General features: G+C 42.7%; 1 protein-coding gene across 2 annotated transcripts in view; it reads right to left on the reverse strand.

The window, feature by feature from the left end:
• Window positions 1–10,150: 10,150 nt before the first annotated feature.
• The window catches only part of tspan15 (tetraspanin 15), a 69,873-nt gene continuing 52,305 nt past the window's right edge, over window positions 10,151–27,718 (reverse strand). For both annotated transcript variants that reach the window (XM_079497112.1, XM_079497113.1), the window contains exons 6-8: window positions 23,869–23,919; window positions 23,191–23,307; window positions 10,151–14,386 (exon numbers count right to left, since the gene is read on the reverse strand). In XM_079497112.1, coding sequence (XP_079353238.1) covers window positions 14,219–14,386; window positions 23,191–23,307; window positions 23,869–23,919 — 336 coding nt within the window. In that variant the 3' untranslated portion in view covers window positions 10,151–14,218. The remainder of the gene's footprint in view (window positions 14,387–23,190; window positions 23,308–23,868; window positions 23,920–27,718) is intronic.

A 27,718-nucleotide genomic window follows, 5' to 3' on the forward strand; every position in this document is an offset into this window, starting at 1 on the left:
GCCATTTCCAACAGTGTTTCACTTACTCTCCTCTTCGCCTTTCTTCTCTCTTCTGAAGCCCCAGGTATTCTTTTCTCTCTCTTTTCATTGCACCTATAACATCCTCTCTACAGGTGGGGAGCTCAATGCACAAATCTATATGTGCGATGTGTGTGTGCTGGTCATGGGCAGGGGGTAGGAAATGTGCATTAGTGACATTGACCTATATCGACGTGTCTGGGCCAGTCTGGCTGATAATTAAAATGTCACCACGCACGCACGCACGCACACACACACACACACACACACACACACACACACACACACACACACACACACACACACACACACACACACACACACACACACACACACACACACACACACAGCTCGTTAACCATCACCCCCAACTGTGCATGTACAGTCACTATACAGTCAGTGTAACGGTTTCCATTAGTAAGAACTGGACACCAACTGATATTCCAGAATCTATATATGCACTACATCAAGAGCGTCACACAACGTACCACACACTGTGGCACATGTGCACAGCTTGACCTGTACTGCAGTACATACGTACTCCCCTCATTAACACAGATCATATCTGCCCTGCTGTTGGGCCCAGGGAGTCAATCCATTGCATTTAGGAATTCAAATGGCAGTACTTCTTCACTTCCCCCTGTGAACCATGACATTTATTAAGGGCAATTCCCTTTTCCTTTGTTCCTTAAACTTGGTCTATTTCTCTGCATTTACATCCTCATTTGAGGAAGATGAATTTCTCCTTTTCCTGATGCATCCGCTTTCTATTTCCATGTGAACATTTAGCATCCATTGTTGGCCGTTAGTTGCAGGGTTCCTTGCAGTCTAAGGATCCTTGGCACTCTAACTGCTGCTGTCTTCTTGACGACAGCAGGTTGCTCGACAGACTTCTTCTTTGCCTCTGTTGCTTTCGCCTTCTTGTTGAGCTTGAAAGAAAAAGCACAAACTTTATTGGCCTCTTCTGGAGCCTCCTGTTGCTTTCCTTCCATACTCCCTTCCTTGCGTTTGCATGCAGGGCTCCCACCGTTACGGCAGAAAAAAACCAGGACAAGCATGTTTTAAGGCGAGCATTTCGGATGACCATATGAGCTGAGCTTTGACCATGTACCGATTCTTGGATGCTTCCTCCCACGATGCTCTGGGCCATCCGCACCACCCGAAGAAGGGTTTTCCATTCGCGACTCGCAAGCAGTGCAGTTCCCATTCTGTGACTGACACCGTCTAACTTGGATGGAACTGTTGATTACATTAAATATCCTTCACAAATGAATGAATTGTATGAGTGAATTATATTTCAGATTCTGTTATAGTGTCCATATTTTGCGCAACGTTCGACACGGCAACTCGCTCGCTTTAGCTCACTCGGTGGTGTCTCACGTGGCTCAAGTTCGCTTGAGACGACGGGCCTCCGTCGTGGTCAGAAACTATACTTTAGGCGAGAGGCACTAGGCGAGAAGCGGGGCGTGATTTTATATCCACAACCAGTATAATAGGCTTTCGAATGTCGCCGCTAGGACTCAAAACTGTGAATTTAATAATCTGGCATGGGTCCCTTACAATGAGGTGTGAAAGTCAGGCTCAGTTATGTACGAGAGTGGATGAATCCATGTGAAGCGCAAGAGACAGATTGTGTAAATTTGTGTTTTTTTGGCTTTCTGTCATAAGCAATTACCCATCATCCATTGATCCGTACAGGTATAGTTACAGACCAACCCACCACTCAGAATGCGATCCAATTTCCCAAACTGTTATGTGGTAATAACTCAGAAGTGAAAGTAAATTAAGCTGTAATGGGATCATTGAATGTGACAGGCTTGTGCATTATATTTAAAGATGTGCCGCATTGCCAACACTTTTAACTTCATGAGCAAAAAAAGAAAAGAACAACGGAATACATAATGCAATGGTTCATAATGCAATTGTACCACAGTAAGCTAAAGCGAACTGAGTGTCAGCAAAAACAACTGGCTGACCTATACACTGTGTTATATAGTATAGTATGACACAATTTATTCATTTGGCCTTTTTACTTTTTCTCTCTTAGTCAGGTTCCTTATGTAATTTTGTAGGCTGAAGACGAAGATTTAAAACTATATATTTTTGAAAACCTTATAGCCTAACGAATCAGAAAATGTTTGTTGCCATTTTTTTCGATGATATTTTTTTTTTCATGATATATCATATTTTTTATATTTCTTCATTTGCCCTGCTATAAAAGGTTGGCCACCAGAAATAATATCTATGAACCAGTAGGAACACAACCTATATGGACAAACCAGTCAACTTGCTGCTGGAAATCCAATATGGCCGCCTCAATATTGGCCCCTATCAGAAAGTACAGTAGCTTTGGCAATAACTTTTGAACCAGATGGAATAGAAATGTAAATGTTTTGTTGCCTGTTTTCTGTTTGTTTAGGGACTACGGATGGAAATTAGCATCCTACTATAAATGCGCCACGTCTCTGCATGTCTGTCTGTCTGCGTGCGTGTGTGTGTACGGTTGTAATGCACATAACTCGAGAACCGTTTGACCCACCGACTTCACATTTGACAAACGCATTCCACACCCCCACAGGGAGTGCAGCGCCCGGTATCGAGTCGGTCGGACCCACGGTTCTCCAGAACCACCACAAAAGGCCCTGCTCAGGCTCTGCCAGTGGGCCTAATCAGCTTAAGTCCCCTCACCTGTGCAAATCCCAGCCTCTGCCTCAGGCAATTGATTGCCATGGCAACCCCACACCTGACACACTACACTTTTCACAGTCAGTATGCACTCTTCGGGCACAGGCAGACAGACAGAGGCAGACAGACAGATACAGAGATCTCCATATACAGTATGGGCACAAAAGGGCTATGACAAGTTGACAACGGGTATTATTAGATACCGGTACCCAAGTTGCCGTTCTCAAGTAGGCCGGTGCATGCCGACGGGCACGTACAGGTCTAGTCCTTGCTAAATCCGACAAATTTACATTGCATTGAATGTGTAGTGTTCATTAATATGTGCTGTCACGTCCAAATAAACATAAACTAAACTAACTGACTCTGTTCAGGAACTGTGTCAAGTCATGCGCAGTAGAGTTGCGACCAGATTCAGTGTGTGAAAGCCATGTTCTGATGTTGTTCCTCTGAAGTAATAAATCTACAGTGACCTGGAAATACGGGACTGTTTATTCTATATATATTCACAGTGAAGATATCACAATACTGATGCTATATAAACCCAGGCTTGTTTCCATTTCATGCCAGCTTAGGAAATCAACAATGGCAGACAGACATTGTAAACAAAGTGGAAATGCAAATTTGGAACTGAAGACTCTGAGGGGGAGGAATTATACAAAGTAGGGTGATACTGATGACATAACACATACAACCAAATCAGTTGAGCTGTTCCTGGGAGCAATTTCCATAAAAGCCCCTGTATGATGAGAAAGCCTGATTGTTCAAAATTGCGTATTATATTTGTTGTGATAGAAAACACGTAGGGGAGCGCAAAAAACACCAAAATGTTTTGAAAAGTTGAATTTCATGTTGTAGGCCCTTTAAGATATTTGAAAAAGAATAGATAAATCATAGTGTAATCTGTTGGCTTCATGTGTTGTCTTGGGGATAGGCTGTTTTCACCAGGCTCATTCCAGACATGAGTCATTAGCAGGCAGAAAGTGGCCAACAATATCACTCCATTAATGAATCCATCTGTTGTCATATAGCTGCAAGTTGTGTCCCACGATTAGAGCCTGATTCAGCTTTGACCCGTTTGGATAGAGCTTATTGAAACAATCTCTTCATCCATTATTGTGTCATTCTCCAGACTTAACATTTGATTACTTGTTCTCAGTGTTAAAAGGCCAGTGACAGATCAAATGGATGGCCAGAGAGTCACCAGACTAATTAAGCAGAGGAAGCTTGAGCTCCCTCCATGTAATGTTTGAGAAATAGCTTTTTAATATCTGGTCAAGTACATATTACTGTGTACGTGTTGTATAAGAGATAACGTTTCCATGCCAAGAACCCACAAACAGCCACAGCACCTGGCCTCTAAACCTCTACCAAAGTGTCATTGCACTTTAAACTATTTATTTATTTCTAATTCCAACTTTCACCCCCAAATGTATTGTAATCCTTAAAACTGAAATATATATATATATATATATATATATATATATATATATATATATATATATATATATTTTTTTTGCAAATTAGCTCCACTTTGAGAGATATCAACTTTCATTCTCTCAGTCTTTTCATACCCCTGCAGTATTATACAAAAATAAAAACTGCCATGACCAATTGGTCGAGACGGGGCGAGACGTTTTTTAAGGGCGACCACACCAATGCAACTCATTGGTGTGGTTGAACTTAAAACGGTTTTGTCCCAAGGAGTCCCTATACTGGTGTGGTTTGGGCTTTGGAGCGCCCCTCACTTCACACAGGTGTGATTTTTCGCAACAAACATTTTTAATGTTATATATTATATACAATATATATATATATATATATATATACACACACACATATATACACACACACACACACACACACACTGTTGTAGGTTGTTAATGGTACCATCTATTTTAGCATTTTTTGAGGAGATACAGCTTTTGTCCTCACATATACCGGATGCACTGAGTCAGAAACGATGGAAGTTGGAGATCCATGCAATACCCGTTGTACCAGACTACCAGTGACAGAGTACCCGTTCCACCCATCTGTCCGTGTCCCTTTTATGCCTATAGATTTCTGTACCTGTCTCTCTGTGTCCCTTTATGGAGTTCTGTGTCAGGCATGCCCATGAGTGTTGTGATGTCAGAACAGGCCAGCTCCATATATGGACCAGAGCCCGGGCAGAGGCCTTTTGTGGTGGTTCTGGACAACCGTGGGGCCGACACTGGGCACTGCACTTCCTGTGGGGGTGTGGAACGCGTGTGTCGAATTTGAAGTCGGTGGGGCGAACGGTTCTCGAGTTATGTGGATTACAGACATACAAACGTACAGAGACTTGGTGCATTTATAGTTAAATGTTCCACCACTGGGATTTCTTAGGACTTTTGATATGTTGTTACTAACATTTATGAAACAAAAACAGTTGAAATAGGTCATTAGCACCCGTTTGGTACAATTCTTAAAGAATAGAAGGTGGTCCACTCCAAGGCCACATTATTTGTGTTTTCCTGCTGTCACACTGCAGACTGCAGCAGACACCATCCATTCCAAAGCCTATTAGTTAAGTCTGTTGCAACCTGCAGTGCTAAATGTCAGCATCAGGCTAGACTGATTACCAGACTAATAAATTACCAACACACTCCCACAGGCGTAGCGCAGGTGTGTGTGTGTGTGTGTGTGTGTGTGTGTATAATAATTCACTGGTTCCAGCAGGGACCATCAGGGACCAGACCCTTAAAGGTCTGTAATGGGCTTATAAGGGTCCATTTGGTTCCATTTGTACACTCGTTAAATTAACACTCTTGAGAATTTTACTGTTGACTGGGGTCCCAGAGAAGAATATGGTATAAAAAAAAGGTTGAGGATCATTGGTATAATTCATACATGCCTAAAATGACTGCATTGTAGTTCAGTCAGGACAACTCATGGATGGAATATAAAATGAGCAATATATTTATTAAGCTTTGGCGATTCATTGGACCTGGTTTTTGAGGGGTGCTAGGCCCTCCTATAAATAGGTTTAATGTTGGTCTTTAATTCAATGTTTGTTTTGTAAACGCCATTGACAATGAAGGGAAAATGTACGTCATAATGTGCCTCATTACGTCATATTGTCAGGCTAGATATATTTAGTACTCAGATCAAGCGCATCAGTCCCAACCATAAGGACTCCGATCCCCCCGTACCTAAACAGCAGATCCAAAACGACAGGTGGTAGCTGGAGTGGAGGAGGGTGAGCAGCAAAAGTTTAAGCAGACAGCAGCGCAGCAGTATCAGTGTTCAGCAGCAAGCAGGATGAGCAGTGCAAACTTCCAGTTTAAATAGCCCTTATGAAGATATAATGAGTGTGTGATTGGATGAAGTGAATCATGTGAATGAGAACGTGATGCTGAGGAGGCCCAATGAACGTCAGCTGGCAACTGCGTTCCTGACTGAACTTGCTCTGCGCATGTCTGTGACAGGCTCATTCAAATTGATGTGTATGAATGTTTGCGCCCTTGTAGGTATGTATCAGACATGCTGTTACACGGACCTCTAGTCTTAGTGAAACTAGCCTCGGAAACCACAGGCATTACTAGTTTCACTAAATAGTGAAACTGACTTGAGTTACTGTTACTCACGTTAACTGTAATCAGACTGTGTGCCCCCTTCAACAAATCTCTTTGACAGAAATAGCAGTGTTTTGAGCTTTGCAGGAACGTTTTGTTCATAACAACATCCAAGAGGAGTCAATGAAGGCAGAGCATCGAAACGACACTACTTTAACATGGGCTCCAAACAGTGGACAAGATTGTGCTAGCACACAGCTAATTAGCATTAACATAATCTCCCTGGAACTCTCTTGGTGCAATGCCTGAGGGAAATTCATCTGCCTGACCTGAGAAATGAGAGGGCAAGTAACTCCGAGCCCTGAGATTTGGCTTGCCTGTACTGGTGGGGGCTAGCTGCCCCTTTAGTCTGACAGCTCATTATTCTGTTGTCCGACAAATGATAGGCTAGTGTGAGGTTATGGATTAGGTTTAAGGAGACTGCATACTGTACTGGACTCACAGAGAGTCCAACGGAACACAAGCCTTTTTTCGGCTGGCCTGTCCGAAAAGAAAAAAAATCACACCCGTGTGAACTGAAAGAAAATCTGCCAAACGATGATGAAAAACGTTAAAGCATTTTGAATTGGCATGCCTTTTTTCTAGACAAATAGTTTTGCCTTTCCTTGCCTAATAGTCATTGTGAAGCTCTCCTGGCACTTATACTTAGCCCCAACCATTAACCATCACATTTTTACATGTTGGTCGTATGTTATACTGTACTCGTCTTAAGAGCAATTGATTGGGTCCATATACAAAACAAAGAAACACAATAACACACAATAAAAACACAGAGATAGCCTATATGTAGCAGACTATTTTCACTCCAAAAGGTCTATATCAATTAAAAACATAACATATAAACAAAATCGTTGCCGCAGTATAAACAGTGAAAGTGTTTTTCATGGCATTAAATGGCTCCACTTTTAACTCTAGCCTATTGTTTATTAGTTGGCAGAGCTAAATGGGAAGATTGATTCAACGCGCAAACATGATTATGGTATAATGTGCACAGCACCTTTTTGGTACACAGGTTTTAATAGCAAATTTATCTGGGCCGGCATTCCTCTTTATACACAAACATTTGTCTTTGAAAGAAACTCTCCCTTGAGTCCCTTTCCTTTACAGCCAAAGTAATTGGAAGAGGACCCTTCTGCTGTGTTCTTTCTGTAGTTAATTAGCTGTCTGACTGCTCTCATTATCCATGAGATAATGGCAAACACAATGAAAGTAAATTAGAAGTAATTAAATGGAATTCAAGTACATCAAAGTAGCCTGTGGATTTATTCAGCAGCAGGATGTTGGCCAGAAGAATTAACTGCTGTTTAAACTTTTAGGTCTTGCAGACACTTGTACAAAGCAAGGATACATTTAATGACAGATGGGATGCATTCAGCATTTTCAATACATCTGGTGAACCATATAAGGTACACCCGTTTCGAATGACATCAATGTCGTGCGCGTCGTCAACTGACTTACGTGGCCGCTTATGACTAAAATGAGGTTAGAGGACTTACATGGCCGGTTAAAACTGATATGAGGTTACGTGGTCGGTTAAGACTGAGTTTAGGGTTAGAGTTAGTGTTATTAATGTCGGACAACGCGCCCCGTCGTTTCAAAACAGTAGCCGTAATCAACTCACAGAATGCAGCCTACTGAATATCTCAAAAACGTCACAATATAAGGTTTCACGCTGGAGACGGTTGCGGTAGGTCAGTAGACGCATCTACTGAAGCATTCAATGCTCTGATTAAACATGATTTTGTCACTTTCAATGAATTTGTGGCATTCAAATCTGCAAAGTATAGTGACAATGGCCATGGTGGTGTGGGGAAGCGTGATGTAGAAGGGTGAAAGAAACAGCATTGTTATCCAGATTCCTTGTTCACAAGATATGTTATTTAGATCAGATGGATATATGCTTTTTCTTGTCCAAGATGCTAAGTATGTTATTTAGACAGGTGCTAGGTTCTATGTCTAGTTGTCTACCAGCCGGCCCTATAGTTACTTACTTACTTTGTAGCTCAATTGTTTCCTTGGCACTGACTCGATTTACTTGATCCTGTTGTTGGTTGAGTAGAGTTCATGCCATTTTACTCTGATATTTTATACTGCATTGTGGATTGTGTCGCGCTCTCTCTCCACTGAAAACAAAATGATTTGATATGTAAAGTAAACAATGCAAGACTGAAACCAATACATATTCTTTACAGTTACTAGTACATCTACCGTACCGTCTGCAATAACTACAGTAGACAGTAGCAGCGATAACAGCTCAAAAAGCAGCGCTAACGGCGGTTTCCTTGCCATTATACTTTATTTATTTAGAATTACCATTGCAATCTGCTTTTAACGTTTTAGCTTCTGCTGAATCAATTGTCTAGCTCACTCACTGCACCACCTGGATACTGTTAGCCTGTTCATAAACATAACCAGACTGACATCAGTCTTTCTGAACATTTTAATAGTCGGACAAGGAACATTAAATTCCATTAATTAAAACAAGTCCATTAGAACAGGCTGAGTGAATATAGGATCAGGCTCAGGGGACTTCACGTATGAGAGTGGACCGTTTGTGTTTTTCTACTTTGTGGGCTTCCAATTTCCCTGGGAGAATGGAAAGAGATAGTTGTTTGTTGAGACCGTTTTGTATGTACAGTATTTGTGTTTCATATTTGTGCTGAGGTTTAACATAAATAATACATTTGAAAGGAACTGGTTGGAATAACGTGTTCCTTCCACGCGCTACGTCCAACCAGGGAAACTCCCCCCTGTCAGGTGTAAAGGAGCAACTTGGACACTCAGGCATGAAGGAAGCATGAGTTCAAGTCCGTTGCTCTCCCCATGTCCCCCATATATGGGGACTAGGTTGGCGGAGGGTGTGTAGAGCCTGCAGGATCACATTAGATAATTGACACAGGGGTGAAAAATGGGTTACAAAATCGTGGGATAAAAAATTATATAAAAAAAAATAAGAAATAATACATTTGGCTACAAGATGTGCCAATGGATGTTATTAAGTTATTATGTAGTCTGAAGCGTGTGGAGAGGTGGATGGATTGTTTAAACTCTGCCAAGCAAGACACACTATATAAACAGAAACAGACATGCACGCACACACGCACACCCACACAGGGATCTACAGGTGGTGGCAGACTGATGCTGTGGTGCAAGAACAGCAAGATAAGAGTGTAATATGATTTGTGTGAGTCTCAGGCTCCCATCGAAGAGAAACCAGTGGAGAGGTGTGCAGATTTAAGTACCGTGGCGTGGACATGCACTTGTCATGGTCAATGCACACCGAACACTAGTGGTGAGGAAGTCTAGGCAGGGCCTGTACCATCTATGACTTCTGAGGACAAGCAGTCGCACAGAAGGTCGGCACAGGGGTAGAGTGGCCGGTAGAGAGGACAGATGAAAACGTGAGGTTCCCAGTTCAAACCGGGCTCCCCCAGAGTTAGTGTCGAAGTGTCCTTGAGTGTGTGTGTGTGTGTGTGTGTGTGTGAGAGCGATAGACGGGTAGAGCGAATAAGAACTTCTGAAAGTCACACAGACAGCCAGGTCCGTCCTTCAGGCACTTGTTCGTGACAAGGATTCTGGAGGGAATCGACTATTGCCTATTGCAACACACATCCAGAACCAAAATGGTTCACTTCACTACACTGTAAAAATAAGCCGTAAATAAATCAATATTTCCAGTTCTGGTTCAGTTTTCCCATATTGGTTGATAGGCGTGGCAGCATATTTAACACATAATGACACCATGGCTGGCTGGCTGGCTGGCTGGCTGGCTGGCTGGCTGGCGCACACGCACACGCACACGCACACACACACACACAGTCTTTAGATCACTAGAGTCAAAGGGACACATCTGCATCACTTATATTTTTAATTACCTTCAATCATGAAAAAAAAAAAAAAAAAGATTGTCTACTCTACAGTACTTGTTCTCCAAGTGCATATATACCTGTTTCACTCAATGGGTTGAGAGCCACTTAACAGTGCAATAAAAGGTTTGATGAACACCTATTGTTTCCCCATGCTGTAAAAAGCACTTTAAACGAACGCACCTGACAAATGGCCTTCACAAGTGGCTTGCAAAAATTATAATAACTGGGCTAAAATATCCGGGTGACAATTAAAACTTTTACAGAATGAACAAAAACAACTTTGGGATACATCTGTTAAAGCTCTCTAAAGTTTGTAGAGAAAAGGCCTTGTGTGCATACCTACAAGGACAGGTGCGTAGGAGCCGGCAATCAAACCTACAAGGACAGGTGCGTAGGAGCCGGCAATCAAATGAAATCAAATTCACTTATAGAGCAGCAGTTTTATTCAGATGACAACGTTTCGGTCTAAACAACCTTCATCAGGTATCTCTCTAAAGAAAAAAAAAAGAAAGAAAAAGAAAGGTTTTGGGTCTCTTAAGAATTTGATGTCACACTTACTAATGTCCGTGCAGTGTAGGTGCAGAATACATGTGCCTCCGTTTAGTTCTTGAGGAGGAAAAAACAGCAATGGACAATTAAATATAAAAGAAAGCTATTCCTTCTAAAACTCAAAAGAAGGTTGCATCGGCACTTTGGTGTTGCATGAATAATGATGTAGTCAGTTAAAAACTAAATTAATGTCCCACTTCACACCAAGTAAAACAAAACACAATCAAACTCCAGTAGTACATTTTGTACACAGCATGCCTTCACACCAAGCAAAGGAAAACAATCAAAATCCAGTAGTATGCACATACAGTAGCATGTCTGGTCTGTGCTCTCATTCACAAATTACTACAAAATCCCCAGTTTCTCATTTCAATCTAAGGAGCACACACACACACACACACACACACACACACACACACACACACACACACACACACACACACACACACACACACACACACACACACACACACACACACACACACACACACACACACACACACACACACACACACACACACACACACACACACACACACACACACACACACACACACACACACACACACACCAGTGTGGTGCTTCATTTGACATATCAATATTTAAACCTCAAATGCAATTTCTCATCAGTGTAATGGACATGCGCGGAATGTCATATCAGGACGAGTTGTGTGGTGAGAATAATGTGTCCTGTGTTTACCTTTACACTTGTACATGTCTGGTGCACGAGCATTTTATACAGTAAGCTTTAAAAAAATGTGAATGACAGGGCCAGTCCTTTTTGTTACATTGTTAAGGCGACAGACGGAGAAGCCGCCATTGATTTGGATTGAAAATGTGGGAAAGCATGCCACTATGCAGTAAAATGGGAACAGGTACAGTGCCTTTTATGCCTGTACCTGTTCAGTGGGCACTTTGAAAAGCACCGAAGCTCTGGGCTATTTGAAAAGCACCGAAGCGGTATAACTGGTGGTTTTATAATAACTCTCAGGGGGTGAGGGGGGGGGCAATAAATCTTCACAAATGTTCTATAACATTGCCATGGTGGAATATGTCAAAACACACAATTATTTTCAATCAAACCAGACTGTGTGGGCAGTATATATAATCGCTGGAGGCAGAAACATTGTGTCTCCATTTCTTTCATAAATGAATGCCCCATTTAATACTTTGTGGTATGAAAGTGTCATGAAAACATAGCTGATCAAAGTGCCTGTGACACTAAACTGCAGTGTTGGACAGCACGGCAAGGTTTCCGCCCAACAGCGACGATATGGAATTCATGTAAAATGCTGGGTTTTCATACGTCTATACAGTGACTGACTTGACTCAACCTATCTTACATTGCATGGATCTATGCGGTAAATACTGTAAATTTTTTAAAATATCAAATCATCTATAAAACTTCACTTGGTTCTACAGTAGTGGATTAGATCTGTAGTTAATCCAGACCTGTAATGCGTCTGTGTCACCTTAGCTTTTAACGACTTTATTTATTATTTTAAACTTTAGCTGTTGAAAAATAGCAGATATACAAGCTTGTAGATCTGATATTTTTTGAAAAATTAGGAAAATGAGGCGCAAATCTTTGAATATATATTCTGTCACAGCAAAAAAAATTAACTCATAGCTTTATGATTTTCAGATGGTACGAAAACAGAGGTTCTGCTTAGCCACTTGAAACCCCCCCCCCCCCCCCATAGAGCGTCTAAGTCCCACCCCCTTTCATGGCAACAAGCGGCCCGGAAGATAATTTCCCATTCATTATTCCCATAGACGTTTCAGAAAGTATTTATTTAAAGACCTTTACGCCTCGGACAAAGCCAACTCGGATCATGACAACTCATGACAATAAACACACTTTTTTGTGCCGAACAAATAATTAGAAAAAGGAAAAACAACATATATAGTGTTGTAATGTTGTACCCTGCCCCTTTTTATCTTCTTTCTAAATATTTGTTCGGCCCAAAACATTTTGTTTGTTCTCATGAGTTGTCACGATCCGAGTTGGCTTTGTCCGAGGCGTATTTAAATAAATACTTTCTGAAACGTCTATGGGAATAATGAATGGGAAATTGTCTTCCGGGCCGCTCGTCGGGGGCGGGACTGCGACGCTCTATTCTGGGGAGGAACTTTTACCAGAAATGGTTTATCTACAAATCTGCCATTTCCGGAGAAGAGTCACAGTATGTTTTAACAGTGGGCGATGTTTTTCCGGATGTGCGATATTTGTCTATGGGACCCGGCAACTACTGGCGATAGCAGGCGAAGAGGCGATAGTCGAAAAGTGGGCAGAGGAACACCGTTGAAAAACATTTAATCTTTTGGATGACATCATCCGGTGATAGCCAATCACATTCCTGTGTTGCTTTGTTTACCCTCCACGCAGAATGGTGATACGTTTACATTACATACGGTAATGACAGCAGGAACGCCCACTAGGAGATTCCTATCGCCCAGAGTCGCCGATGTTTGCCCGTTGAACAACACCAGACCAAGTTCAGTTGTAATTCAGCTCTGTTTCACTAAGAACAGAGCTGGGTTTAAGTGGTTATAGGGAGGTAGTACTTACTAACCCTGAGGGTGGCTAGGGAATGCTGTGATGCTGATTGTGGATTGGTCCATGACGACACTGGAACCGAACGCTAGAGCAACACAGCACTGCCATTTTTAAAGACGTATACAACAATGTTAAAGAAATAACAAAACTAGATGATCAATTAGGTCAGTTTGGGTTGCAAAGACTTGGTTTCTGTGCTGTGCCTTTAAGCTGATTGGGTCACAACACATTCAAAATGCACCTGAGCTACAGGTAATGCGTATCTTCCCCGATCTGTATCAGTGCTGGAGCAACCACTGTAAAGAAGTCTCTCTTGAATGTTGTACAGTACAACGTAATAGGAATCTTGAAATGCTATAATCGTCTGTCGGATGATCTTGCTCTCGTCTTCGGACAACTGAAATGAGGATATTAAAAAAAAGTCCAAACATTTCCTACGAGGAGTGGAGTCACAAATGGGTTGGTTTCCATGATCATCTTTTGGCATTTGTGTGCTACATCAGTTTTTAATGAATAAAAATAGTGGCAGTAGTGAGGGGTTGACAAATGACATGTCTTGTGCTTGACTTCACCCAGTCAGGGTGAAAAATGTGTATTTCAACAGCATTTATTTCATTTGATATTACTTTTTTGTCAAAACGATACCCGTCAAAAGGGATGTCATAGTAGGCTATAAAATTGCCTGCAGATCTACAAGCTAAATCTTGAGCTTGTAGATGTTCCATTTTGTCTATTTTTAAAAATGTTTGCCCATGAGGACATGCCCAACACTGGGACACCGCCATGGATAAAGTGGTTAACTGCCTGCGCCACCAGACCACAAATGCAATGCGTCTCAAGTGGAGGTGGAGTCCTTTGTGAAATCTGTTCTTCATCTCCGCCAAGCCTCCGATACGCTACAAGATATTTGGCGAGACTTTGGAAAGGATCTTTTGAAAAGACGACTAGTCGTCTTCAGGCAAACACATGCACCACCTGGACACACCGCTCTGCTTCTTCTGTGGCCGTTGCTGTAATGGCTGTCCGTCAACGCCGTCCATGTAGCGGCCGTACACACTGATGGCATCCTCTACGCGGGTGACATACAGCCAACTGACGACAACGCCAAAGAACTAATAAGAGATTGGAAAAGAGGCGAGAGGGATGAATGCATAGAGAGAGAGAGAGAGAGAGAGAGAGAGATACAGAAGAGGGGAAGAGAGAGAAAGAGAAGAGGGGGGAGAGAGAGAGTGAGCGAGAAAGAAATGTAACTTAACAAACTAAACATTGGTTTACTAAAGAATAAAGATGCAGACATGCCGTTATATCCTCATGTGGCTGCTCATTAAAAACAACATAAGTCTGGGGGTGGAAACGATAGATAACTGTGTGCAATATTATCTCTGCATATTGTTTGCGAGACTGTGTGTGTTTACGACCACTTTTGGCGAAGTACAGGATGGGAATGGCAAAATTGTGTGGGCATGTTAAATAATGGTGTGTGTGTGTGTGTGTGTGTGTGTGTGTGTGTGTGTGTGTGTGTGTGTGTGTGTGTGTGTGTGTGTGTGTGTGTGTGTGTGTACATGCTTGCGCATGACAGTGGGATTATTATGACAAATTACCTTCCTGAATGTACTACTGCAGCTTGGTTAGTTTTGAAAACATTGGCATCATTGTAAATCAGTGTTTCCCTCAATGATCTCTCAGAGAAATTGGCCTTTTCCCCCTCTATCTTTCCCTATTTTATGATGCTGATGTTCTCTCCATTTGGCCCCCTCTGGCTGAATGCACTGTTTATATCCACTAGAGTTTACTAGTCGGGACGTCGGGGGGATTTAAACTTTTAGCCAATTGCAGTGCGAGGCTGTGACGGTGTGTTCAACCCAGCAGTATTATAATGAAAACGCGATGCGATTTCATTGTAATGTATAATATTATCCCCATATCTTAGTTTCACCAACATTGTTCATGTGAAATAGTATGTTTATGATTTAATATGTAAGCCTATTGAAATTATGAGAATCGCTATGTATAGCGCATGGTTGGGTGGTCCGTACTGTAGCTGAAGTAGCTTGATGTAGCCAAAACACAACAACAGGAGGTATGATTCATTCTAACGTGAAAGCGACGGGACCGCGATGGGCTGTCAAAAACATAATCTTTGCTTAGAATTGGACGGAATGATTTAGTTCAAGAGTTATTCAAGTTTTAAGAAGATGTGGAGCGATGCGATCGGTTTTGATATCAATAAATCTCTGTCCTAAAATGTACCATGATCCAAAATTGATATAATAATCAATTTTTAATATGTTATTTGGATGACCCTTAGGATCATAAAAAACCTTGCACGATTTCTATTGCAATTTCTTTTGGGTTAAATCTTAGAATGACTGCCTATATCAGTTGATTCTTCATATTCGTGAAACCGCCGGGATGATTTGTTTATGTTTCAAACACAGTTTATATAAGGCGATCTAAGATCCCCCTATGCGGATTATAATATAAATAAATAAATACACAAACCTGTGGACTTAGTGCCATCTAGCGATATTGATGTCAGAATTCGGGGCTCAATATGTTGCCAAATAAGTTCAAGAAGATTGTAGCTATGTACTGTAGCTCATAGAAATCAATTATAACCACCACTGTAGCTATGCAATGGTGGCAAAAAATAGCCAATGTACAAGCTCACAACATGTCACAATGGGACACATTGTAGATCGGCTAGTCATTTTTATTTTATTTTTTGCCTACATAGTCATGCCCAAATCCAGGCAAATACATTGTGCAATCTTATTGAGTTTGTAAACTTAAATTGTATAACTTCCACCCCGGACAGTAAGTGATGTTATGTACAATTCACAAGTGAACTAGAAAAGAGAACTAAAGTCCACTAACTTTGCTTCATTGGCTGTTCATAAAGTAAAATGGGGCAGCGGTGGCCTAAGGGTTAGAGGAGCGCCCTTGTTGCCGAAAGGTTGCCGGTTCGATTCCCCGGACGGGCAGGAAAAATCTGGGTGGGGAAGTGATTGTCATCACCCAACACTGCTGAAGTGCCCTTGAGCAAGGCACTGGACCCCCAACTGCTCCCCCTGGAGCTGCTTAGTGGCCAACAGTATAAGACTGTGGTTGTACTGGTCAGCTCCCAGGTTTTAATGTGTGTGTGGGTGTACAACTCCCCTTGCCGAGCTCTGTCGTTTATCTTACCTTTTCAAGACATGCTACGTTTTTTTTTAATCGCTCCCCCGGGACACGTGTGCTGTGTTCACAGGGATTATTTTTTTAAATTACATTTGGACATGGCGTTCCCGTGTTGTTGCCTTATGAAAACAGCATGGCTTGCTGAAAAACACAGCCAAAAAAAAAAAAAAGGAGGACTGGCGGAGATAAATCCATTTCCATGAAAACAACAGACGGGGACCGCGGATCAGGATGAGATTTTTCAATGGCCTCTATTTCCGGAATTCACTGTAACTGGGAGGACCCAACAAACACGTGCAGAAGGATCTCCCAGTTCCAGTGGTGGAAAGTAACTCAGTACAGTATATTTACTTAAGTACTGTACTTAACACTTTGATTGCTACAGGATCTCGGCAGGCCTATTTTGATGTTGCTACCGTTTAACATTGCACAAAGGCCTTGTTCGGGGGCCCACAGCAAAATGTTCTCTTATAGCGAGAATCACACGCATACATCAAAAGAAAGCTGAACTTGTCCACTTCAATTTAAAAAATACATTTTGATTTTACCATGTTCCATTCTGGAGATATTGACCTTTTTGCAACACCTGCATTTGCCTGGAAGTGGTTATCTTGAACAGCGAGCAGAGTTATGGATGGTTTAAAGTCAGAGACATTGACAGGCAGATATAAAATTGAACCCAATAAATATCCTATACATCCTATACACCGAATGAAAGCCCTGAATGTGTACTTTTACGAGGAAAACAGTATACATTGATCCCATCTACAGTTAGACAGTAATTGGTTATTGAATGCAGCTTGTGCCCACCAGATAACTTCAGAGAAGACATGGACGTGAACTCCTCAATATTCACAAAATAAGGCCTATAGCGACATATAAATACTATATACCGTATGAAACAGAAGACTCTCTGCTTTCATAAGAAAAAAACTTCTACTGTAGTAATAATAAAAATCACACCCATGTGAAGTGAGTGGTGCAACTCTGTCCCATATTCTGTTCTCTGCTTATTCAATACAGCTCGCTATATACGGACTGAGGCAGAAAGTCATGTAAACCTTTTATTTACAGTTTGGTCTGTAAACTGTGAAGTGAGCGGTGCAACTGTTCTCTACAGTGCGCAACTGTAGAGAACAGTTGCACCGATCACTTCACAGAGGTGTGATTTTTATTATTACAGTAGAAGTTTACAGACCAAACTAAATAAAAGGTTTACATGACTTTCTGTCTCAGTCCGTATATAGCGAGCTGTAGTGAATAAGTACAGAACAGTTGCAACGCTCACTTCACAGGGGTGTGATTTTTATTATTACAGTAGAAGTTTACAGACCAAACTGTAAATAAAAGGTTTACATGACTTTCTGCCTCAGTCCGTATATAGCGAGCTGTATTGAATAAGCAGAGAACAGAATATGGGATAGAGTTGCACCACTCACTTCACATGGGTGTGATTTTTATTATTACTACAGTAGAAGTGTTTTTCTTATGAAAGCAGAGAGTCTTCTGTTTCATACGGTATATAGTATTTATATGTCGCTATAGGCCTTATTTTGTGAATATTGAGTTCGGGTCCATGTCTTCTCTGCAGTTATATCTGGTGGGCGCAATGTGCATCCACCCAGTAACCAATTTATGACAAACTGTACATGGGATCAATGTTTACTCTTTTCCTCGTAAAAGTACACATTCAGGGCTTTCATTCGGTGTATAGGATGTATAGCATATTTATTGTGTTTATTGTTATATCTGCCTGTCAATGTCTGACAATAAACCTTCATAACTCTGCTTTCTTTCTTTGATCGCAGTAACATTGGGGGGGGGGGGGGGGGGGGGGGGGGTCATGGGCACATTGGGCAGCAAAAGTCTTGATCAGTACGGCTATAAAAAGTCCCATTCCACCGTTCGGTTCAGAACTATAGTATAACGGTGAGACGCGTTGTCATCATCAGCTGATTTTGTTTTTCAAGCTAGTATAGGGGAACATGCCTGGGCATGCAGCAACACCACGGTTTAGGACGCGGAAAAGTTCGTTATACATTACACCCGGGTCGATTACGTCCCCGACGCGTTCATTGCGGTCTTATCACTACAATTATAATGAATAAAAAAGCGTTACAATCACACGTCCGAGCGATCTCCGATTATGACGGCTCTGCATGGCGATACGTGATCCACCAACGGAACACTGTCTGTTGTCGTGGCGGCCCCTCGATACTGTGGTTAGTTCGTAGTATTGTAGGCTCGGGGATCGTTTGGTCGCTACAGTATGAAGAAGGAAACATGCATCTGTCCATGTGTGTTGCAGACGTTATGCAAATAATGCCGATCCAGTGCATATGTGTTTAGGCAGCGTTCCGTTCATCATGTTTTTTTCCGAGAGACAGAGCTCCATCTCGCAAGATCCTCCTCCTGGAGAAACAGGAGGGGAGGGGGGAATCGAGTATTATAGTGTTGGGTGAAAGCCAATAGGTGGAGGAAAGCCTGGTGAGGCGAGGTTAGGTGAAATTTGATTCTTTTCACACACCGACTAGATCATTGCATGGGTGCGTCCATTTTACACTGGCTTCTACACGTAAAGCGGCCCGCCCTCCTGTTTTCAGGAGGGGAGGGTTTTTTTTTTTTTTTTTTTTTTCTGATCACGTGAGCGGGACTAAGCAGCAATGACAGGGGGATGGTTCTTCATTGTCCGGGTGGGTAAAAAGATGAATGAAAGTATGCTATAAAAAAGTGATTAGAACGTATGGATACGTGGTTCGCACCGGACGTTTGATTAATTGATAACGTATTGATACGCGATTAGCGTTCGCTGTGTTAAAGGGACATTTCACCGCTGGAATAAACTGCAGTCGCTCAATGTTAGTCGTATTTGTAGTAGATAACAGTAGCACGATTTGAAATTTGCACCCTATGGCCAGACAAATAATGAAGTCTGTTTGACTAGGGTTTGAATGGATTGCTGAATTCCTACAATGGCCATAATGCTTTGGTGTACTTCCCCTCCTTGTGGAGAGGGGGGAGGCTGCGTGGAGGTGTGACTTTGTAGTCCAGGAAGGAAGTGAGGCCACATTTTCATGACAGTTTTTGTCATGAACACGGCGTCATGACTAAAATATCTAAAAACACATATTGCACACATAAAAACAAAACAAAAAACAGGATAGTGTTTGTCTTCTAAACTAAACTTCTAAACTAAATTTTGAGGTATTTTTTTTACTTTACTTGAGTATTTGCATTTCCAATACTTTTACTTCTACTCCACTACATCTCAGAGGCAAATATTGTCCACTACAATTATTTGAAAACTTTAGTTACTTTGATTATTATTACAAAACATACAATTAACACATCAGCCCTATGTACATTTCTACAAGCTCACAATGTGACGCATTGTCACGCATTGTTTCCAAAAGATTTTTTTATACATTTGAAAACTTGAAATAGGATATTCTGCATAGTGAGACTTTCTACCTTTGGTAATTGTATACATTTTGATGTACTTTTACTCAAGTACATTTAGAATTTCGGACTTAGCCGAGTAGTTCCACATTGCAGTATTGATACTGTTACTTAACCCATTCTGGACGGGAACCCCTCTTGGTGTTTTAATTATTATGTTATACTTTGGCTATTGAAAAATAGCAGATCTACAAGCTCATAGCGAGTGCCGCGCTACGAGCTTGTAGATCTGCTAAATCTCGAAAATGTGGCGCAAATCTTTGAATATATATTCTTTCACAGTGAACGTTTTTAACTCAAATATTTGCTTCTAGGGGTCCATGAAACAACAAATTTGCAGATGGGGGGGTCCACGGCCAAATACAGATAATTCTGTGGGTCCTTGTCAAGAAATATTTTGAGAACCGCTGACATAGAAACATGGGTTTTTCAGAATACTTTTAGGATTTAGAAGACTTTTTTTTTTAGAATCCTCAGGCCTTTCTCCACCACTGCCCAGTTCCACTTCCTGAGAGTACCGTTTTAATAATGAACCTGATGCTCTAACTGCCTTGTTCGGTTGCTCCAAAGCCTCCCTTGTTCTGCCACATCCAACACGACTCTGATGCTTGGACCACTTGTAGCAAAGAGAATTCCTTTTAACAGAGTGGTTCCTTGTTTTACCAGGTGGCTTAGCGAGTTTAAGTACCGTATCACTGATACGGCTGCATTGCAACAAACAGGACAGTTGTGCAACATTCAAATACATATGGGGCCCTATTTTTACGACCATCTGTTATTGTGTCAAAAATGTTGTATTGTGGTTGCCTATATCTCATTATGATAGGTCAGTTACTTTTCATATTTATGTTTATTATGCATTATAGTCTGACGTTTGTTTGTCTCACTGTTATGGCTTGTTGTCTGCCATGTCTATAAAAAAAAACAATAAAAACTGAACCGGTAACAAGTTGTGAGCGCACACTTTCACTTGGGCCATTCATAGTCTGAAACGCATGCGGAAACGCCACCTACGCCCGTGCTCCGCACGCTGGACAAGACATACGCTGCATTGCTGAAATTTGACGGAAGTAGCAGGATTTTGGCGGAAGTACCGCTCAAGGAAATGTTTTCTGCCCCCTCAATGTCTTACTCTATGGCTCTGCATTCTCCGTGAATGAAACTAGTGTTGTGATTGGTCAAACACATATCGGGATATACATCCGACGGAGGTTCCGTTCTGACACTTCCGGCTATGCTGTCTCTGCCTTATATTGTGACACAGATGAGTATAAGGCTGGGACCGAGGCTACATGCTCCGTGGCCGCGATATGTCACCACCCCTACCCCTGTGTTTGCAACCCAGCTCCGTGGTTCCTGTGATGCGATGGGTCGAGAATATACACGGACAGCGGACACACGACATTCACGGAGAAACAACAACACGGAGCAGCGGACACACGACATTCACGGAGAAACAACAACACGTAGCAGCGGACACACGACATTCACGGAGAAACAACAACACGTAGCAGCGGACACACGACATTCCGGAGAAACAACAACACGTAGCAGCGGACACACGACATTCACGGAGAAACAACAACACGGAGCAGCGGACACACGACATTCCGGAGAAACAACAACACGTAGCAGCGGACACACGACATTCACGGAGAAACAACAACACGTAGCAGCGGACACACGACATTCACGGAGAAACAACAACACGGAGCAGCGGACACACGACATTCACGGAGAAACAACAACACGGAGCAGCGGACACACGACATTCACGGAGAAACAACAACACGGAGCAGCGGACACACGACATTCACGGAGAAACAACAACACGTAGCAGCGGACACACGACATTCCGGAGAAACAACAACACGTAGCAGCGGACACACGACATTCCGGAGAAACAACAACACGTAGCAGCGGACACACGACATTCCGGAGAAACAACAACACGTAGCAGCGGACACACGACATTCACGGAGAAACAACAACACGGAGCAGCGGACACACGACATTCCGGAGAAACAACAACACGGAGCAGCGGACACGCGACATTCCGGAGAAACAACAACACGTAGCAGCGGACACACGACATTCACGGAGAAACAACAACACGGAGCAGCGGACACACGACATTCCGGAGAAACAACAACACGGAGCAGCGGACACGCGACATTCCGGAGAAACAACAACACGGAGCAGCGGACACGCGACATTCCGGAGAAACAACAACACGTAGCAGCGGACACACGACATTCACGGAGAAACAACAACACGGAGCAGCGGACACAAGACATTCCGGAGAAACAACAACACGTAGCAGCGGACACACGACATTCACGGAGAAACAACAACACGGAGCAGCGGACACACGACATTCACGGAGAAACAACAACACATAGCAGAGGACACGCGGCATTCACGGAGAAACAACAACACGGAGCAGCGGACACGCGACATTCCGGAGAAACAACAACACGTAGCAGCGGACACACGACATTCCGGAGAAACAACAACACGTAGCAGCGGACACACGACATTCACGGAGAAACAACAACACGGAGCAGCGGACACGCGACATTCCGGAGAAACAACAACACGTAGCAGCGGACACACGACATTCCGGAGAAACAACAACACGTAGCAGCGGACACAAGACATTCCGGAGAAACAACAACACGGAGAAGCGGACACACGACATTCCGGAGAAACAACAACACGGAGCAGCGGACACACGACATTCACGGAGAAACAACACGTAGCAGCGGACACACGACATTCACGGAGAAACAACAACACGTAGCAGCGGACACAAGACATTCACGGAGAAACAACAACACGTAGCAGCGGACACACGACATTCACGGAGAAACAACAACACGGAGCAGCGGACACACGACATTCACGGAGAAACAACAACACGGAGCAGCGGACACACGACATTCACGGAGAAACAACAACACGTAGCAGCGGACACACGACATTCCGGAGAAACAACAACACGTAGCAGCGGACACACGACATTCCGGAGAAACAACAACACGTAGCAGCGGACACACGACATTCACGGAGAAACAACAACACGGAGCAGCGGACACACGACATTCCGGAGAAACAACAACACGGAGCAGCGGACACACGACATTCACAGACAAATAACACAGAACAACACCACAACCTGGCCAGCACGGAACACGTGGTGTTCGACCCGAGACCCGTCGCAGGGTCGAGCTTCTAGTATAATACTAAGGTCTCATAGGTGTGTGTGTGTTCATACCTGAGGCAGCAGTATGCCCAGCAGTAGCCCAGCCATAGTCTTATAGTTGTCCATCAGCCAGATGAACACAGCGTCAGTACAGCCTCTGATGTGGATGATATCGACCACGTCCAAACGCTATACGGGAGACAAAATGTCTTTGGTTGTAACTCAGTTAATAATAATAATAATGATAAATAATAATAATAATAATAAATTGCAATTTTAGAGCGCTTTTCTATGCACTACGTGCCTACTCAAAGTGCTTTACAATGGTCCATTCATTCAAGTGGCGAACAGTCTTTAACCCATTAAGACCTGGAACGCATCTGTGTGACCTTAGCTTTTAATCACTTTAACACTTATAATTTTAATAGTTTAGCTATTGAAAAAAATGTCAGATATACAAGCTCATAGCACGGCACTCTGGTCTCTGGAATAAAATATTGCAAGATGCCAGTCGGCGGCCAAATACATATAATGTTTGGGGGTCCTTGACGTGAAAAGCTCTGTGCACCACTGACATAGAAACATGGGTTTTTCAGAAAACGGTCAGGATTTAGAAGACATTTTGTAGAATCTGCAGGTCTCATGTCTTAAATTAAAGGAAGGCCATCTGTTGCATGGCGGTATAAGCCTGTGGGAACAGAGCCCCGCATGCAGGGTGTTTGAATACACAGTGAGTCATAGAAGTCTTACCTCCTTATCCAACACTTTGTATCCACACAGTGTGTTCACTACTTCATTAGGCTGGGGGAGAGAGAGAGAGAGAGAGAGAGCGAGAGAGAGAGGAATAGATGGAATAGATAGAGGGAGAGAAGGATGATTATTAATCCGACGGATCCATATACGCTTCTGCACAGTTAAGATTAGCAAGATGATTCTCACTGCAAAAAAAAATCCCCCAAAAACACTGAAACATGAATCACTTTTTATAGGTAAAAACAACACCATGTCCAACTACAGACTACAAATAACATGTCCCAAGTACATAGACCCAATACACAGTTACACACACACTCACACCACAGGGGAAATCAGTTCTCTGCAAGCTGTCAAGGCAAGCAATGGTTCTAAATCCAAACAGTGTTACAAAACTGCAGAACACTCAACACTGTTGACATTTTGTCCTAGAATGTACATACCGGTATAACTGTGTGTGTGTGTGTGTGTGTGTGTGTGTGTGTGTGTGTGTGTGTGTGTGTGTGTGTGTGTGAGTGAGTGAGTGAGTGAGTGAGTGAGAGAGTGAGTGAGAGAGTGTGTGTGTGTGGTATGCACTTACTGCTTACAGTATGAACATTATGTATGAGTGTATACAGTAAGTGTGTGTACTGTATATGTCGGCATTATCTGCCTTTGAGGTCATCCCAGCCTGACTTTGAGCTTACTGTTTTCCATAATCAAACATGATAAAGAGGCAATCTCTTTGGCACAGTGGCATGAATTCTGGCAGCAGGCCCTCGCCTGCCAAGGATTAGCAGGAGGCAGACAGCACAGCCAGAAAGGAGCTGTTGGCGGACTGAAGGTTAGGTGGAGGAAATGACTAATAGTACGCTAGGTTTGAAAGAATCAATGAAATGTTTGTGCACAGCAGGGGGGGGGGGGGGGGTACATTCTGTTAAGGGGACAGTGCATGGTGCACAGACAGTGGCAACACTCGTATGTTTAGAAAGGTCGACAACTGTGCACAAAAGTGGTGTTAGAGGTAATTGGGCAAGTCAACAGACTCACGCTTCATTGTATTAATAAGAAGAAACAAGAGGTGAACTTGAATTATACAACAGGTCGTTTCGAGGAAGCAATCTGATTGGTTGAAACAGCCTTCTAGCCGTGGTTCAAACGAGCACCACTCCACACCTAATCAAAACAAAGAATTCAGCTGCTCTGTTCTCCCAGAGCGCAGCAAACTCGGTGGCTAGGCTAGCTAGTTTATTGGGACATTTGTGATCGTAGTGACTACATCTGTCAGCAACTTTCTTAGTTTTAAGGGTAACTGTTGTATAATTGCAATATTACACTCGAGGGGGTGGTTTAACATCATTAATGCACGCCTACGATGCTGCAGGAACGAGCCCGCAGGGGCCGGGCGAGTTCCGAAAACAACGCAGAAGTAATATTGAAGTAATATTGAAGTAATATTGAAGTAATATTGCTTAATACAACTATCAACAAAAAGATACAGGCTAAATTAACAGTTCAAGGTCCTAGTAGACTCACACATTTCTCTACCCGTCCTCCCACTTCATTTTTTTACAGTCAAAATTACAAGTGGAAAATTAGAAGCCGATTCCAAGCTACTAGACATTGTATAATGATATGTACAAGGTACATTACAGAGCATTGTTCCCTCAGCCACGACGACGAGACATACTGTACTACATTTTGAGATGAAGGAACTGCATAGATTGAGAGAAATAAAAAAGGCAAAGAAATAGGCGAGGGAGATGATTAGTCCTCTAGTGGATGATTGAGAGAGAGAGAGAGAGAGAGAGAGAGAGAGAGAGAGAGAGAGAGACACGAACCGGAAACCTTCCAATTCCAGCGAATTCGAATGTTATCAACCGATAATCACCAGTAGGTTACTTATCACTCGAATGCAATCGAGCCAGCAGGCTGGCCTGGAGCTTGGGCGGCAGTAATTTCACTTCTGCGTTTCCTATAACGATTTCCCAGGCGATTTGAGTGATGAAGTAACCTACTGGGGATCAGTTGATAACGTTCGAAGCGGGTGCCAATTCCCAAGTGGCCACTCTAGCTCCTGAGGCCTTTTATCTTCCCTTTGTGAAGAGGTCTCCCATGTGTAATTGTTGTGTGTGTTAGAAAAGTGGTCAGATTAGACTGCATTGTGTTTGGCTGTGGAGGAGCCTCGAAGTGAGTGAGTGAGTGAGTGAGCTGTAGAGACAGAGTTACACGTCCTAACACAATGCAACTCAAAACAAATTGCCCAGAATTCTGAAGTATGACGGAAAGGGAGAAATTACCACTCCTTCTGGGGGAACAGAAAGAATGTGCAGTTTTGGCTGTCAATTCCTGTCACAAGAAAAGGGACAGTCAACCAGTAGGACACATACATTATTACTATTAGTATGCCATGTTTTATTCTTAATTGTAATTGTGCTTTGGCAACACTTGTAAAATGTCATGCCAATAAAGCCCACTGAGGACAGAAAGAGACCTTAACTCTTCCGGAAGGTGAGATAATAAACTGACCTTCAACAGAACATCCACAATAACAACCACATTTCCTTCTACCACTGACAAATACAGATTATGGGCCACATGGCCACTACTGGTTCTCAAGACTTCTGGTAAAGATTGAAAGAAAAAAAAAAGAAAAGAAAAAGAAAAACAGGCCGTCACTCACAAGCAGACTTGGCCCCCAGCAGATGGAAGCCACCGGAGAATGGAGACAGATGGCCTTCTAAATACAGGATTTGTAATGATGCTTATAGTACTACTATTCTGGCACCCCAATCTCACTACAGTATGTAGCGTTGCAATACCGCCCACGAAAAAGCCAACTCGGCTCGTGACAAATCATGATAATGAACACAATGTTTTGGGTCGATTAAATCATTTGTAAGACGAAAACAAGAATTGATGAACATCAGTTAATTACCAGCTGCCTTATTATATGTGCAGAATTGTGCTATGAAATGTAAATATCTGTGTCTATCTGCATTTGTGTGTGTGTGGAAACAACAACAGGATCTGTCCAGGTGACTCTAACTATGAGAGTGTAGTCTACTACAAATGGAACCAAAGGACCCTTTTATAACAGTTGTTGTCAATCAGAAGAGCTCTACTCGCAGAGCAACGCGTTGTGAGCTTGTAGATCGGCTATCGCGGACTCGCGCTGCATGATAAAAACCAAACCCACAATAATAATCAAGGTCAAGAACACTTACATTATCTGCACTGTACAAAACCAACTGGCTTGTTTAGTGTTGTAATTCTCATGCAGTATTTAAATTGTGACTGCTTGTTGTTGGAACTTGGAAGTTGATGCAGAGATCTATGTAAGTATCAGCTCTGCCTCTGTCAGAGCCAGATTACGGCACTCGTTGAGTCGGTGTGCGTGTGTGTGTGTGTACACGGCTGCGTGCGTGCACAGCTGCGGACCATAGGAGAGAGAGAGGACGAGAGTAAGGTGCGCACGGAGAGACAAAGAAGGAAGGAGAAATGTTTGATTAAGAGAATGTAAAACACGTTGTTTGGGCTTGCAGGGCTCTAGTGTGTGTACCTGCCTGTTATCCCTTGGTTTGCGTGACCGTTTTATTTGTACACCCTCAGGTAGCCCATTCTCCAAACCATCATAAAAAGTGGATGTATGGTGTGTGTGTGTGCGTGCGTGCGTGGCTTTGTCCGCGCCGTAAACGTCTTTAAAAGAATACTTTTTGAAAACTCTATGGGGAAAATTAATGGGGAATTCTCTTCCGGGCAGGCCTGGAATTTCATCCCTGTACATGGCCACTTGGCCTTTAGTGTGGTCAACTTTTTGAGGGCACAAAGGCCGAGTGCCAGGGTATGAAGGCCATCAATTAAAACA

The sequence above is a fragment of the Electrona antarctica genome (assembly GCF_951216825.1).
Source record: "Electrona antarctica genome assembly, chromosome: 3".
Lineage (NCBI taxonomy): Eukaryota > Metazoa > Chordata > Actinopteri > Myctophiformes > Myctophidae > Electrona > Electrona antarctica.